This window comes from Neolamprologus brichardi, chromosome 18 (genome assembly GCF_056152115.1).
Source record: "Neolamprologus brichardi isolate AB-2024 chromosome 18, ASM5615211v1, whole genome shotgun sequence".
Taxonomy (NCBI): domain Eukaryota; kingdom Metazoa; phylum Chordata; class Actinopteri; order Cichliformes; family Cichlidae; genus Neolamprologus; species Neolamprologus brichardi.
Genome location: NC_142121.1, coordinates 28,518,951 through 28,536,054, shown reverse-complemented (window position 1 = coordinate 28,536,054; position 17,104 = coordinate 28,518,951). Strand labels below are relative to the sequence as shown.

Genomic DNA, 17,104 nt, shown 5'->3' with positions numbered 1-17,104 from the left:
TGTTATACTTGGATACATCTAAACATTTGACTTCAAACACAGGAAAAAAGTATCTGATCTAATCCTTCGCATGTCTGTCATAGCTTTTTTTTTTTCTTTAATCAAATGAATAATTCTGAGACTTAACAGGAACAGTACACATGCACAAGGCAGCCTGATGTCTCGGTTGAATACTAAAGTCAATGGAAAGCAATTCCAGATAAGTATTAAAAGCATGGAAGGTTTGTGACATGGAAACCTGAAGCACCGCAAGTGTTCATGTTTGCTATTTTTGCTATTTTAAATAATGTTAGTCCTTGCACAGTAACTCAGTCACCAAAAAAATACAAAGAATTGTTTTTTTAAGCATTTTGAAATGATCACAAATAGGATGTTTTCGTATGTTACAGGAAATCCTATTTCATTCTTTAATGAACGTTTACACACCTTGTAAGGCTTTTTGGTGCATTAACAGTGCATGCAGAAGTAGATAGGACACTGCACTCAAACCCAACAGAGTAGAAATCACTTATCACATTGTCTTGTTTGCTCACCATCCAGCAGGGCCCACTGCCAAAACAGATCTCAGCAGCTGGCATTTGTGGGCTCTCTCCTCTTCACAACAACTGTAGAACCTTAACACAAATACGGCCACAGCAGTTTGTTTCTGGGCTAATGATTAAGGGAAAGATGGATTACAGTACAAAATCATGCCCCAGCAGTGCACGGACTGACACTCTCACTGTGCAAAGTCACACATAAAGCTACATCGTACACTCTGTCACATACATGGGGATAAATGCACTCCTTAAAAGGAGTTTCTCCTCTCCTTCCTGTCATACCTGTGGGTGGAGCGACAACAAGACTTTTATAATGTTACACAGAGGAGCTCGAGCTGTGTCACAATTGTATTGCTTTGGTTAGTGCCATCATGGAGGTCCTTGAGAAAACTGTCAGTGTAAACAAAACAATTCTATATAAGATGGCTGTATGGTTTAACCAAATAGTGTTTGTGCATTTTATAATACTAGGAAAATGTTTTGTATATTTGAACTGGGTCTATAGTTACTACAGAAAATTTGGCAAACATTTCTAGTTTCCTTCTATTGGATTTTTTAGCGAATGCTGTAAATCAGACATGTAAAAAATGATGGTAACACAAGATGAATTCATTTTTTTTTTTTTTTTGGTGAGAGGCATATTTGTATCCATCCACTAAATATAAAGCCAGTACATGGTTAGCCTAGCTTGGTATTAAGACAATGGAAAGCAAACAGCAACATTTTTTTTACTTTGATGGTTGGTTTTAACTCATAGATTTAGAACTAATCTAGCTGTAGGTGCGAATGTGAACCATTGTCTGTCTCTCTGTGCTAGTCCAACCTCTCACCCTATGACAGCTGGGGGGATGGATGCATGGATGCATGGATATTTTGACTATGGCTTAGATATAATTGTCTGACTTAGATGTCTAAATTTATCCACACACATTTGTTTAGCTCTTAAATGTCTTAAGTGGGATTATTTTGCTATAATTTCCTTATAAGTTTAAACCTCTGAATGTATTCAGCATTGCTGCTCCTTAGACTGTATATCAAAGATGGATGTAGCTTCTGTTCCTAAAAGGTGAAGCTAATGTGAAAGTGCCTTAAACCTGATTCTTTCTAGTGGCCAGCAGGGGGCGACTACACAGTTTCCAAACTGTTCAGCAGTTTAATAATTTATGGCAAAAACCGCCCTTCAACTCCCGCTGTCTTTGATTTCATTAAGATTTTTTTTTTTTTTTTAAATAATAGCTATATGGTCTCAGATGCTAGTTTCAATTCTTATTGAGTATAGCATGATGTTTAGTTTGTAAACCATGATCCCCTTTAAAGATGGCTTATGGTTGATAAATCATTACTGTATGAGTGTGCAGTGTCCCTCCATTTCTCACTCAGATCCACCACTTTCTTGTCACATCTGGTTTCAACATCAGCAAATGTCTGTCTTTTAATAAAAAAGTCATTTTTCACAGTGGTCAAGATCTTCTGTGCCCAAAACATATTTTTTCCTATAAACGTTATCAATGAGTTTTATTTTTATGATATCAATGCAATGAAACAGCTATGGGCCAATAGCTGTAGACAGTAGGTGAAGGTCTTTTTTGGAGGAAAATACTTTTGTCCTCCTTCACTGAGCTACAAATCCAGTTAGAGCTCTGTTTCTGTCAAGCAAGCCGTCAACATCTTTAGTTCTGGTATCCAGCTTTCCTCAGTACATCCATAAAATAACCATAATAAAGCATCTTAGAGGAATATTCAGTGAAAAATGTACCAATAAAAAAGACAAACTGATCTGGAGGAAAAAAAACTACAACTACAGTCACAAAAACACACTTTTCCTACTCAGTGTTAACAATATCATCAGCAAAGCACAAACTGTAAGCCACGTTTTCCATCTTTATTTCATCTGGTGTTACTATAGTGCAGGTCGCAGTTCACAGGTAACCTGGGGTTAGGTTACTTTTAGCTTAAGATTCTATCTTTGCTTTGTCTTGATTTTTTTTTACTTTTAAACTTTAAAATTTCAAAAAGCTGATTTTAAACTGATGTAAAGATCAGTCAGAAATATCTCTGTGAAAACATATTCAGAGTTTTTCCGAGATATGTTGTTTTTGAGTTTTTTTAATGCTAACTTTGCACATAAAGTAACAAAATATGTGGTCATATATTTGCATACATAGTCTATGTATTACCCAAGGACTGGGGACCTCCACTATGGCGACTACAGTGTGTGTAACAACACCTGGAAGCCCACTAAAAATGATAGAAACACATTCCTTGTTCCATTTATTAACAGATCCAAGCCTGATAAACAGACACAGTTTCATGAGACTTCTCAGACAGTCGTGGAAGGAGGCACTGTGGGAATCCATGGCGAGAGGGGTGGGATTTTATTTTAAACAGTATGTGAAGTTTTTAAATTCCCATTGTCATGGCCACTCCTGGTGCTCGCAGCACGGCCTGTCTCAATGCTTTCTTCCTCGTCGTCCATCTCGAGCTGCTCGTCTTTCTTCTTGATGTAGCGCTCATAGAGCACCATGATGACACCCATCACCCAGGCCGACACGGTGCCAGCAGCGAAGATGACAAAGCCGATGACAACAAAGAAAAGGTAGTCCCAGGAGCCGAGTGTCTGATGACATAACGTCCGTAGCTGGATGCCCACCTCCCCCAGTCGACGGCCCTGAGTATCAGCAGGTGAACCGCACACCGTCTGGCCCTCATCTGTCACACAAAAGTACACCAAGGAGGAACGGTGAGGATTAATCATGGGACAAAGCAGCATATCAGCATTTTTCTATTGTTAGAAATCAATCCTTTTTCTTCTTCTTTCTTTCATAATATCAAAGAAACGCACCACAGACAGGTCACAGCTGTCCTAGAGTGGCACCGCTCGAGGGATGTTGTTACTGTTAAGTGACATTTTTAAGACACAAGGGAAGTGAAAGTTCATCAGATCTTTTTCTATAATAATATTGTTTTCTTTATGATTATTAATGTAACTTTTTATTAAAACATCATAAGGTGGTTAACTCTCTAAAGCCTGAACCATTAAATTTATTTATTTATTTTTGTTTTAAACAAAGAGATTTATTTATTACACCTTCTGACAACTTTAAAAAAGTATAATAGTATAATATAAGTTTAAATTTGTATCGCTTTTGATACATCTGGCATTTTTTGTGCAATTTATTGCTCACAGTTCATCTTAAACAAACCACACTGATGACATAGATGTCTGGAAAACACGTGTATTAAATGGTAAATGGCCTGTATTTATATAGCGCTTTACATATCCAGTCATCCACCCATTCACACACACATTTACACACTGGTGATGGCAGCTACATTGTAGCCACAGCCACCCTGGGGCGCACTGACATAGGTGAGGCTGCCGGACACTGGCGCCACCGGGCCCTCTGACCACCACCAGTAGGCAACGGGTGAAGTGTCTTGCCCAAGGACACAACGACTGAGACTGTCCAAGCCGGGGCTCGAACCGGCAACCTTCCGATTACAAGGTGAACTCCCAACTCTTGAGCCACGATTGCCCCAAGTAAATATGAGACACTTGGTGTCAGAGGGTTAAAGCTGGTTTAAAATCAAGATTTCTCTATAGTATTAATTACAGCAGAGCTGTTCAAGGTCCTCAGCATCACACGGTCTCCTTCTGTTTTACTTCCAGGTGACTTATCCTCACTGACTGTAAACAAACACCTCACAACTTTTATCGTAATAGCTTTAACCATCAACAAATAAACAAACAAACAAACAAAAAAAAAAAACAGGTAAAAATGATCAATAAATCAGTGGTTCAACTTTCTAACAGATCGTACAAGTTCAGAAAAAAAACTTCACCAAATAAAAAAAGCAAAAATGTACAAAATAGTAGAAAATGTGACAGGATACATATAACTCCTGTTATCCCCTCCACTGTACTATATCATTCATCCCTCCGTTCTCTTCCAATTATCCTTATCAGAGTCACAGGGAGGCTGGACCCTATCCCAGCTGCCATAGGGTGAGGGGAGGGGTCCCCCCAGGACAGGTCGCCAGTCTGTCACAGAGCTCTTTCTCTCTCACACATTCTTCATCCAGTACTTTTACTTATGTACAGCAGATGTGTGTAAAACCTTTGCATCTAATTAGCATATGATTTATGAGATCCTTTGCTGTGAGAGTTGTAACACAATGCAAAGTACTCGGACGATATCATACATATGGCATTAAAGAGCCTTTTGAATAATTCAAGCATGTTAGTACTTGTTTTCCTCAACATTTGTAAATGGCAGCATCCTGAGACGAGGATATCCAAAACTCATTCACATTCATACTTCTAAATAAATAAATAACCAAAAGGCAGCAAATTGCATCATAATAATGTTGCTGTTTCTATCAGAAAACTACAAAAGCTTTAAGAGCTTCCTGCGCTTCACAGTCTGCTGTTGATGCAGCATTATGTTAACAAAAAAGAAAAAATCATGGATGAAATATTCAAATTCCTTTTCCCTGCACAGGATTAGTGAGTGACTCGAGCCTTTGTGTCTGCTTGAAACCACAGATAATAAGGGTTCTCATCATCAGGGATTGGATATGACTTCACTACAGTACTGAGACCTTGCTGAAATCCACATATTCTAACAAAATATTGAGTTCATTCGCTTTCGGAAAACTGCATGAACATACAGTCGTTTTAAAGCCCTCTGAATGAAAATTAAACACACCACATTATAGGTGTTGAGCCCTGCAGCAGCTCACCAGAGAGGCCTTTTTTTTAAAAGATAACAATCCTGAAAGCTGGTTGAGTCTTTTGTTATTGTGAGCAAAAAAGTGCAACACAGCAGAGTGTGGCATCTCCACGCGGCCACTGTTTTTAATTGGCTTCTGTTTTTTCAGAGCTTTTGTGCTAGGAGAAATTCCCACTGGGAGAGATGAAAAGACTTGGAAGTTTCTGCACAGGGAACAGTTTCCTGTAGCCCCATTTTCATACCAGCATGCTTAAAATACCCTGACTCTTTTTGCTGTGAGATGCATGCCATGGAATTGTAACATTCACATAACCCTAACAAACAGAGGAAAACTGAGACATGACCATCAGAGAATAACTGTAAACTTACTGTACAACACTTACATAAACATCTCATTAATATTGCTGATGTTTATTTCTCATTCAGAACTTCAACATGTTTATTAAACCGCACTGACTAACAGAATGATCTCGTAGCACAAACCGCTGATAAATAACAAAACGTTCATAAATCTTTTTTTTTTTACTATGAAAAATGACAATGATCATGTTTACTCATGTATTACCCTATAATTTTGTAGCTTTATGTAGTATGTAGTTGTTCCCCCACCTGCCAATAGTTTGCTGTATTGGACAAATTGATAAGAATTAAAACAGACTGAGAATGATGAATGTGATCTTGACCTTAAGCACAGTTTGGGTCAAGATCCATTAGGTGGTCATTGTGTGCAAATTCAGATCATTGTAGCAGAGATCATTGGTCTTTCAGCAAGGTAAGCTTCGACTTTATGAACATTTTACTGTATTCTGTGTTATTTCAGCTGACAATTTTAGATGAAAATACACAATAATAATAATAATAATGACCGTCAAAACATTTTATATACAGTACTGTGAAAAAATCCCTCATTTATTTCTGTTTTAATAGAAAAGTAGGAAATAAGTACAGCTTTATGGTATGTTTACACTTATACAGGAATATTAGACATAAGTAAAGTTTGTCTGAGTCAAGCCATGACCATCACATTTGACTTTACAATATTTTGGTATACAGACGAGTTCATGGTCGACGCAGTGACTGAAGGTTGCCCTGGTCCTCTGGCTGTAAAACAAACCTAAATCATCACCACCGGGCTTTACAGCTTTTGTGCTGATATGCTGTTTCGGTCCAAACGTGGCACTGTGAATTATCGCCGGATATTGCCATTGTTGCAGAAGTCTTGTGGTTTGTTCGGATGCAGCTTTTTAACCTAAGCTGTCCTGACATGTTCTTTGTAGAGATAATAAACTTTCTCCTGGCAACCTTTCCAAACTGTTTGTCAAATTGAACTGTCATGAACTTTAACATTGAACATGCTAGTTGAGGCCTTCAGAGTCCGAGATCTAGCTCCTGTTTTTTTACAGGTTCTGTAAACATTGCACAGTTTGAACTTCAGGTAAATATGCTGCGACTTCCACTCCTGGGAAGATTTGCAACTGTCTTGAATGTTTTCCACTTGTGAATAATCGTTCCCGCTGTAGAATGACGGACTTCGAATGGTTTAGACATGGCTGCACAAACCTTCCCAGACTGCTGGCTGCAGCAGCAGTCGCTTCTTTAAGAACTGATGATCAGTTAATTAAGTGCATTTCATTATCAGCACCTAGCTGCATTCTGCATTTTAGCTTAATTTTTGTTAAACAAATAATGACATTGTGTAATATGTCACATCCTAATCTGAGGTTATGTTTCCCAAATTTTAATACCTGCTGAGGACCAAATCATTTTTATTATGTCTTGATGTGAAAAAACCTGAGAATTTAAATCATCTACACTTCCTTTTCCAAGTATTGGCTTTTTATGAAACTACTTTAAGAGACACATAAGTGTTTGAAATATTGGGCTGATGCCAATCCTGATGTTTGAAGTAACAGTTTGGCTAATAACCAGTTTGGTTTTCTTTAATCCCCAATTTCTGCCAAAAACAAAGTTTTCTTTCAGTTCTTTATGTGTTTGTGATTAATGAAGATCGGCCACGTCCATCAAAAATGCAATCTTATTCACTGATGACCTCATATGAATCAACAAGGCCATTAAATGCAGGTGTTTAGCCGTTATTGTTGCACCCTTAATTGCTCCAAGTCAACAGCATTTTTACTTGCTTCTTATTATAGTTCAGCTGAATTTGTTTACTTCTTTCTGCGTCGTCGTTTAACCTACACATTCAGTCATTTAAGCTAATTCACCTATTTGTTAATCGCTTTTCTTTCATTTTTATATCAACTGTTTGGTTAATATTTTACCTAATTGTTTTCAAATGTTCACACTCAGTTACTTTTATCTGTTTAAACCTATTCTGCTTGCTCACTGGCAACACATATAAAAACAGGCTCAGGTTGGTGGGAGGTGTGATTTGACAGAGGGTGACAGGGATCATACCGTCGCTTTCAATCAAACTACTCGACAATTCCATCTCACAGGGCGACTGAAATGTACGCTTCCCCTAATATATTATTCACTGTGCGCTGAAATCTCTGCTTTTATGCTCAGAGAAGCTCTTGTGTGTCTCAAAGATTAAAAAATGAGCATGCAGCTGAAGAACACGAGGAGGCTCTGCTCCTCTAAGCTTAATAGCAGGGAAAATTCAAAGTCTGCTCTGATCCTCTCAGAAGCTGCTGCTGCTGCTCACTGTTCACACAATATGCTGCTCAAATTCCGACAGCCATCCATGCAGACACGAATACGTACAGTGTGCATTCCCTCTTAATGCACTGTACACGCATGTGTCTGCATGAGATTTAAGTTTCCAATCTGAATCTGCAAATGGTTGTGGATGCACATGTCCGCGTGTGTGTGTTTACACATGCAGGTGTGTGTGTGTGTGAGGGGAGGCCTGACAGCTAGGAAGGAAACCCTTATGGCTTCACCCCCTATACCCCTACAGGGACTGACATCAAAGGACAGGGCTTTCCCTCTCTCCTTCCCCCATCCACACTGCTCTATTTCTAGACGCTCTCCTTATATAACAGCTGAGAGAGTGCTAATCTAGCCAGGAAGGCGAGACAGAGGAGAATCTGTTGGTTCCTTCCTGAGGCTTTATTTCTTTCGCTCTCTCTCTCCCTGTCTCTCGCTTGGTCTTGATGCATTTCCTAAACCGAGGAGACAAGGCGAGCCATGTTGCATGAGCCAGGTGAGACCCAGGCGAGCGATAACAAGGCTTGGGAGCCGGAGCTTGCAGCTGAAAAACAACCGTCTCTAAAATGTTTTCCTATCCCCCCCCCCCCCCCCCCCCCCCCAGAAACCCCCTTCCCACCCCCAGCTACACAAGTATGCTTTGTCTGTGTTTAAACGTCTCAGTGCACAAATCAGTCAGTGTGTAAAATCTGCGCCTGTGAGGTTGTGTATGTGTGTGAGTTTCTATAGTGTTTACCAAAGGCTGCGTGTAGATGTGGAGAATGTTTGTATCCATGTGTCCGCCTTCTCCCTCGCTGGCAGCTGTCACTGGAAGAGACTCAACTCCAAATTAAGCTAGACAAAAGGCAACGAGAGGCAGGAAAATGGGACAGCTCTTGCAGGACTCCTTTTGGACTCAGTCTGAGCTTCACAGGGAGCATGATGAACTATAGTGTGTGTGTATGTGTGCGTGTGTGTGTGAGAGGGAAAAGAGCAGGGGATGCCTTTTTAGTGAGCGTGGCAGTTGTATTATAGCTGTGGTGTTAGAATTATGGCTGGCTTCTTGCTCAGTAAATCACACTATAAATAGCAGCTGCCCTTTTGCATAGTGACACATCCACACCATTATCTACGAGCATAATAACTCGAAGTAAGAACGATGATGGAATCCCGGACACATTTATCAGCTTGACAGCAACAAAACAAAGGGGATCAATATTTGATGGTGGAGTTATGATCCATTTATCACGCCTGCAACGCAGGAGCCTGATAGCAGATTGATTAGTCATTCTCAGATTTAAAAAACAAAACAAAAAAGAAACGCCTTGTTTCCTTGATCACTGCAGAAAGCAGAACAGAATTTATGAGTGAAGTCGCCAGAAGACAAATCAAGTGGGTCCCTGCCTACGATCTTCTTTCACCCTCTTTGTCATTTGATAGTGTGATTGCTGCCACGCTCCACTGCTGTCACCTGCGTCTCATCCCACTGAAAGATGAGAGAGGAGTGAAGTTACAGCAAACTAACAGCACATTGCAGAGTTGTGGTGTACATGGATACCACATGGCGTGTGTGTGTGTGTGTGTGTCTGTACTGAGATGCAGACATGACAGGGAGTGACATGGTGCGAGGGAAATCCAGTAGTTAAGCCTCTGCATGTATTCAGAAAGACGCAGAGTCATTCTTTCCTTGAGGGAGTCAAAAGAAAGAGCTTTGCTGCCATTTTGACATCATGTTTGAACATCTTTTCTGGCATATAATAAGAATTTTAATTATGTAAGGTGTGAAAAAACAAAAAATATCACAGTTAAAGGACTGTCACTTTGTAGGAGGACACCAATCTCGATTACCAACCAACGGGGCAAAATTGTTAACAGCTCCAGATGCACAGACTTTCAGGGTCCCTGAAGCTCTAATGTATATGTGCATATGACTAAGACCCAAATAAATTAAACGAAATCAAATGACCTTCAAACTATATTCCACAGAAGATGGGACAAAAGGGGTTCAATGGCTGATTTTGAATCAGTGCCTTGTGGTTAAACTGAACAGATGTTGAGATTTCAATTCAGTGACTTCAAATAATAGCAAAAAAAAAAATTCTGCACATTAAACAGAAGTAATTCCAGCTTATAAACAGTGACTTAGCCTCATTCACCAGGATTTTTAGCTATTAAAGTAGCCCTTTGTCTGTTTACTTCTAAAGTGCTTCTTCATATAAGTTGTTGCTTATCGACATACAACACAGCTGGATTTATGAAAGGTGCTGCGCGGGCACTTTGTTGATCTTATTAGTGTTTGCTGTTCTGTTACTGAAAGAACCTCCATCGGGAGGCCAGTTTATGTAACTGAGAATTATCTAACAATTAAATGGAGTAAAAATATTTGTGTATGACTGGCTCTCTGGGGCCTTTCCGCGTCTCACCAAAGCAAATGTAACTGATGTTCTTTGTTGATAGAAAAAATAGAGTAGATAACTGACAAGACCTTGGAACTTGAAGCCCTCCAGATGGACCCACAAGGACAGGTCCTCGTTGTCGCATTCGCAGCTCCACGGGTTCCCGCTGAGCCCCACTGAGCGCACGGCGGGCAGCGCGATCAGGGAGGTGATGTTGAAGACCGTCAGGTTGTTTCGGCTCACATCGAGTACCTGAAGGGCCGCGTTCTCCCCAAAAGCGTCCGGGTGAATTTCAGAGAGCCCCGGATTGTCCGTCATCCTCAGCATCACCAAGCTCGCCAAGGGGCCGAACGTCCTGTCCTCGATCCGGGTCAGAGTGTTGAAGGAGAGGTCCAAGTAGGCCAGCTTGCGTAGATTCCCAAAAGTGGACTCTGAGATCTCCGTCAGAGAGTTGTTGCTGCAGTCCAGGTACACCAGGTCAGAGAGGTAGTTGAGCGCGAGAGGCGGCAGCTCCGCGATACGGTTGTTTGAGATGATGAGCTGCCGCGTGGCCAGCGGAAGGTTGACCGGGAAGGTGGTCAGGTGCTGCCCAGCGCACTGGACCACAAGTTGGTCGTCACACACGCACCTGTCCGGGCAGCCAGTGGAGATTACCGGGGATGAGGGGACCGCTGTCGCGAGGAGGAGCAGAACTAGAAGTCGCAGGGGTTGCGCGCTTGGCTGCGGGGCAAGACGCATGACACCGCCGAGGGCTTCATCAACCCTGTTTGGACAGAGTCGGTCGCAGTGACATTCTTCATTGATACATCATCACCGTGCGAGCCGCTTGTCCCAAGAAACGATCTCCGACGAGGTCAAGCCCAAACGTGCCCGTGGCAACCTCTTGCGCGTAATGTCTCAGTTCATCCTCTCTGTTGGTTCTGGATCCGACGCGCATCCGCTGTGCTGGACTTGACGGTCGGCTGCCTTGGTGCTGTTTCGAATTTCATGAATTTATTGAGTGTATTCTCCTGACAGCTGTTCGCACGTCGTAAAAAAGCCGACGTCCTTTGATGCTTCGCTGCAGCTCGCAGTCAGTTGTTCCGTTACATGTTTGCCATCCTCTCGCTTTCCGAAACTGAATCCAAATAAAGGGGGCGCACTGAAAGGGAGGAGGGGGGGCTGCGGAGTGATCTCACTCTCGGGAGTGAGATGGAGCGTGGGGAGTAGAAGGGTCTGGGCAGTGGAGGTAATGTAAGGCTGACATTAAATATTAAAGCCCGCGCACAGTTGACACCTAGTGTAAGGTGACCTGTGATGCTTTAGCTGCCAGCACGGGCGCTGTGATTACATCTTCAAACACTACTGGAGGGTCTGTGGGTAAAAGCTGCGTGGATGTAAGAATGTGTATATAAAGATCTGTTTGTGGGGATGATAGCGTGCACACTTTTCATCAGCCTGTCTCAGGTGTAGGATCAGGTGTACCTGGATGTGCATCTCGTGGGTTTTCTCTGTATGTGACTGACTGTCACAGAGGCAGCCAGCCCACCCACTTGAAACTTTCCCTGATGTATACAGCCAGCAGATGATGGGCTGAGATGAGATGGTACTAGGTGGTCTCAGGCTGCAGTTGTTTTTCCTCCTCTTTCCAGTCTCAGTGTGAGCCCTGTCTCTATTCTTGGTTCTCTGTGTAGGTGTTGAAGTGCTGAATCAGACTCGGCGTGATGGAGGAGGAGGAGGAGGACAGATGTGCCGCTGACAACCTGCTGAACGCTGACCGCTCGCGCACGTCAACAAAACCAGGTGGAAGCCTTTTACCCTGCGATGGTGTGTCAGAACAGTGGGCCTGTGTATAACCTAATGCTTTTTTCACGCTTGCGATCCATGTGGACTGAACTTAATCCACACAGCTGTTTTGCGTCAAGGATATTTAGTGACTTTATGGGGACATCTAGTGACGAAAACTTGGTAATGTTACACAGAAACAGCAACTATGTAATGGTCTTTGTGTAACTATTTTTGTAGGTCTAGTTTGAAGCTATTGCACAAGGATTTTTTTAAATAGATGTCTAAATTTATCTGCTCTCTATTTATGATCATACAGGAAGCAAAACTGTATAAACCAAACATAAGCCACAACTCAGAAAGTTCAGTCCAGCATTGTGCAAAGCAAAGATGATTTTTTGACAAAATCCCCAAATTTCCAAATATAGATGTTGGGGAATGTGCATAAAATGACAAATGAGAAATATGAGGGAATGCTGCAGGCATAGAAACATAAAATCTGGAGGCTTAAATATCTATCTAGATGTGATATTCACAGAAAGGGTAGAAGAAGATACTTTTAAAACATTAAGAACATTGAGAATAATATTTTTTTTTAAAAATCGAATCATCTCATATATACTTTGAGGAACCATTATTTTGAAAGCGCATAGCAGGACCAGTTCTTGTTTGATTGGCAAGCAGACTTCAAAATACAGGCTTTGCATTATTCCTGACAAAGTATAATCTCTGCTATTTGTTTTCTTGGAATCTCCAGCAGGTACAGTCATGCACAGTGCACGTCTGTCTTAATCTCTGTTTTCCCTAAAATATTCATCATTATATTTAACCGTCTAGAATGGCATGGCAGAAAAATGCAAAACACTGGAAGAAAGAGCTGCAGCCGAAAAGGTGTTTTTGTAATCCTTTAAATCTAGTGTTGTAAGAAGAATCCCCCTATTTATCTTAGTTAATCTGCAGAACTTTCTTCCGTTATAACAGCTGGTGTGAAGGTTATGCTGCTTTGAGTGTTCCTGTATTACAGGTCACACAAAGTAAAAAAAAAAGAAAAGAAATATATTCACAAAAGCATCCAATCACTGTTAAACTGGCAACACATCCTCACATCAGTATCTACAAATTCAGGTACTTCCCAAATACCAGGCTCTGAGCTGGGACCTTTTCTTTTTACAGTTTGCGTGCCCCTCGTGGTCAGACTATCTGCCATCATGGGCTGAGCTTCCACTGCCATCCTGATGATACACAACTGTATCTCAGCACCAAACCCTCCAGTCAGTTCACTTCTCTGTCTCTCATTAAGTCCCTGGATGACATCTAAATCTGGATGTAATCCAGCTTTATCATATTGAAAAACAATACAACTGAACTTTTGTGTCAAGTCACGACTCCTGAAAGGGGCTGACCTTCACCTTAACATGGGTAAAGGTCTTTAGTTTTCAGAGGTTCTCAATCTGGGTGCCATCTTGGAGCCCAGGCTCTAATTCTCATCATATATCAGATCCATCTCTAGAAGTTCTTTCTACAACCTAAAGAACATCTCTAGAGTCTGACCTCATCTCTCAGAGTCCTCAGCTGAAACAATCATCCATGCCTTCATCACCTCCTGCCTGGATTATTGTAGTGATATCCTGTTAGCTCTGCACAAGCTCAGAACTTACATTTCTTACCTGAAACAAGTCCTGGACTTACATCACCCCCACCTAACCTACAAACCACCACATGCTCTTTCTCTCCTGTACTTATTCAATCTTATCCTCCCTTCCCTACACCCCACACTGCGTTCCCCAGTTAAAGGGTTACTCGCCATCCCCCTCACCAGGCCGGGGTCTTTTAAAGGACAGAGCCTTCAGTGCTGCAGCCCCCGACTCTCTGGAATATGCTCTCCTCTAAAACACCCTGTCTTTGAACATTTTCAAAAAGCAGTTGAAATGTTACTTATTCGCAGAGGCCTTTGACCTTTGACTTTTTTTGTGTAAAGGTGCTATATAAACTACTAAATGTCACTGAACCAATGGCACCTCTAACAGTGGTGCGCATACCTCAACTTGACCTGATATTTGATACAAGAAACCCTGGCATGTCAGATCCCTGTTCCCCTCACCACAGGGCACATAATGTGGCTGCACTCCAGCCAAGAAAATCTGCGCTCTGCATCAGTTGTTGTGAGCTGGCTTACTGACATGGCTAATATAAGTCACTTCAAAAGAATGGGGCCATCATTAATGACCCTGGGCTCCCACTTTTGTCTGGTACGCCGAGTCAGAAAGGGATTAACTCTGCAGTAAACGTTGCCACATAAATCGTGTCCGGGTAGCGCAAACTCTGATTTTCAAGAGGAGCAGACTACCCTCACGTTATCAAATTATGGTTTGTTTTTTTAATTTCAAATGGGCTTTTTTCTTTTCTAAGATTGTGTCCTTTAAGGGAAATCAGTGCTTCTCCTGAGCACTTTATGCTGTACCCCAAATATTTTTGGCTTGCGGACAATAACAATAAAAAGAAAAGTGAAAAAAGAAAAACAATGGCTAACATAATAATAATAATAATAATAATAAATAAATAAATAAATAAATAAAAATTCCAGCTTGTGTACACAATCAGTAAATTAATAACCATCATCCAATCATCCAAGGTCAGTTGGAGTACATTCACTTTCAATACTTCAGGGATCCTTTTACTTAAGTAGAAAGATTGTGTTGTTACTTATTTAAAAAGCCCCAAACTATTGTTTTTGACGCTTTGCAAATCACAGCAATCCATTTTAACTTCTGGTTACACATCCTCATTTCCGGCACCTCCTCCCCCTGTGTTGTCCTTTCTTCCTCCTTGCACCGCCCACTTAAAAAAATCATGAACACCCCTACTTCAAAAAATAAAAAACAAAAACAAAAACGTACAACTTTAGTAACACCGGAGGTGAAGTTAACTGCAAGTTACTGGTAGCACAGTCCATTCACGCTGGTCAGTCCTGTTGGGGAGAAGGTTTGCATGTAAGATAGGCGGAACTAATCAGGAAATGTGGAGCAGTGCTATAAGATAACTTGGATCTCTGACATTTAGCACATATACGCGCACGTATATAATGAGTCGGTGTTGGTATTTGCATACAGGGCTGTGGTCAATGTGAAGCCTGTGTGGCGTGAGGAGTCTTTACTTCCGCAAATATATGCTTATTTTAAAAAAGGCTTCGGTCTATCCTTACGAGTCTTACAGCTAACCTTTAACACACATTAGCTATAAAACTGAACTGAAACGTAGATATCCCAGTAGTGGGCTGTTAGCCACGCCCCCCATGAATGTTACGTAAGCCGCACGCGTGCACATATATTCAGACGGAAACTTCACGGTGGTTGGTGTTTTCCAGGGTTGTATCTGTGAACTTTGGTTGCTTCGTCAAGGTGAGTGTGTTCATGTTTATTGTAATTCGTGCGCTTTCAAAGCAGCCCTGACGAGTCATGGTGCTGCTGGCGTTTCTCGTTTGACCTTTCGTTTGTGAGACGTCCTTTATCTGCGCCGGTAGCTGCACGGCTAATTTTCTCCTCAGGTGTTCGAGGTAATTGTGTGATTAGAGGGTCTGAAAATGGACACTTTGTTTTATGTGTTAGCCGGGGGAAGAAACGCATGCGTTGCCTTTCTTACCAAAATAAAAGAGTAATGAGTACTTTTATGAGCCACAATATATTTCTAATTAATTTTCCAGGTCTGTCAGGATGGTTGTGCTTTCCAAAGACTATGGATATGTGGTGCTGACTGGCATGGCCAGTATGGTCATGGTTACACATCTGGCCATTAAAGTTGGCAAAGCCAGGAAGAAGTACAATGTGCACGTAAGTATTTAAATATGGAGCACAGTGGAGGCTACCTGTTGAAAGGTGCTGTCCTGTACGAATGAACTTGTCACGCCTTGCAGTATCCTCAGATGTACAGCGACGACCCAGAAACTGGGAACATTTTCAACTGCATCCAGCGGGCACACCAAAACACGTAAGTATAGTAAGGTAATGTAATCCATGCCAGCAGCGTTATGTCATGTTCTTTCATCGACAAGAAGCAGGTTGATGTTAACGTCGCTCTTGTGACCTCCTCACCAGCCTGGAATCCTACCCTGCCTTCCTCTTCTGCCTGGCTGTTGGCGGTTTTCATTCACCTGTAAGTTTATTTTCATTGTGCTGCCACGTTGTATCTGCACCATAAGCATACAATTTATTTTTGTCAACTGTGTCACAACGTTTTGGTTAAATGTTCACAACTTGTTGCATGCAATGGGTAGCTGTTCTGAAAAGTCCTGTTGCATCTGATTGTTTGTGTGGCTGTTGCAGCGTCTGGTCAGTGGACTTGGAGTCGTGTGGATTATCAGCAGAGAGGTTTATGCACACGGCTACTCTACAGGAGGTAAGAAACCGTTCAGCAGTTCACATCGATGTCTATTCTTCTTACATCATAAAACATGGTCAGAATGTGTGTCTGTCTCATCTTAATTAGATCCTAAAAAAAGAATGAGGGGAGCTTTTGGAAATCTGGCTTTACTTGGGATGATGCTGGCCACACTGAACTTCGGAGGCTCTCTGCTGGGCTGGAGGGGGAGCTCATGTATGAACCGTTTTGGTGTTTGATCCAATATGTAATGAAAATTTACGCCTGGGCCAATTCAGTCATCATCGCTATGGTGTAACTCATACATTTGCACTGTGCTCATCTTTAAGTGGTTAAGTCAGGTGTGTTAGCTGATCTAACTAGTTCTTCAAGAACTGTATGGCCTGATTTAGAATAATGCAGACTAGCACTTTTGTAACATGAGTTATCAGTTTCTTATAATGTTAACAGCAATCTATGAATTGGGCCTAAACTCTTAATATCATCTACAATCGTGCATTTATTAATGAATAAAAAGAAGTAATGATGAAGAAATTCCTTGTTTATTGTGCTGAAAAGGAACTCTGTACACTGAGTGACTAAAGATGGTTATTCAACTGTCCTGCTTTTGTAATTAAAATCCTCCATAACTTCTATTCTCATGTTT

General features: G+C 41.4%; 2 protein-coding genes across 2 annotated transcripts; one reads left to right on the top strand and one right to left on the bottom strand.

Moving 5' to 3' along the window:
- Nucleotides 1-446: 446 nt before the first annotated feature.
- LOC102792645 (leucine-rich repeat-containing protein 52-like) lies at nt 447-11,432 on the bottom strand. Its single transcript, XM_006786919.2, has 2 exons — nt 10,410-11,432; nt 447-3,248 (listed from the first exon to the last, which is right to left on the bottom strand). The coding sequence occupies exons 1-2, from the start codon at nt 11,056-11,058 to the stop codon at nt 2,920-2,922; spliced, it is 978 nt and encodes a 325-aa protein (XP_006786982.1). The 5' UTR covers nt 11,059-11,432; the 3' UTR covers nt 447-2,919.
- Nucleotides 11,433-15,248: 3,816 nt separating this feature from the next.
- Nucleotides 15,249-17,093, top strand: mgst3a (microsomal glutathione S-transferase 3a). Its single transcript, XM_087831629.1, has 6 exons — nt 15,249-15,482; nt 15,785-15,911; nt 15,995-16,068; nt 16,176-16,233; nt 16,404-16,476; nt 16,567-17,093. The coding sequence occupies exons 2-6, from the start codon at nt 15,795-15,797 to the stop codon at nt 16,695-16,697; spliced, it is 453 nt and encodes a 150-aa protein (XP_087687755.1). The 5' UTR covers nt 15,249-15,482; nt 15,785-15,794; the 3' UTR covers nt 16,698-17,093.
- Nucleotides 17,094-17,104: the final 11 nt, after the last annotated feature.

Bases quoted from the DNA above. Each gene is read 5' to 3' on its own strand.
- mgst3a (XM_087831629.1), top strand. From the start codon at position 15,795: ATGGTTGTGCTTTCCAAAGACTATGGATATGTGGTGCTGACTGGCATG. The intron at 16,234-16,403 runs GTAAGTTTATTT...TGGCTGTTGCAG, and splicing joins TTGGCGGTTTTCATTCACCT to CGTCTGGTCAGTGGACTTGG. The intron at 16,477-16,566 runs GTAAGAAACCGT...CATCTTAATTAG, and splicing joins ACACGGCTACTCTACAGGAG to ATCCTAAAAAAAGAATGAGG.
- LOC102792645 (XM_006786919.2), bottom strand. From the start codon at position 11,058: ATGCGTCTTGCCCCGCAGCCAAGCGCGCAACCCCTGCGACTTCTAGTT. The intron at 3,249-10,409 runs GTCTTGTCAGTT...TTTGTGTGACAG, and splicing joins GGAGGGCTTCAAGTTCCAAG to ATGAGGGCCAGACGGTGTGC.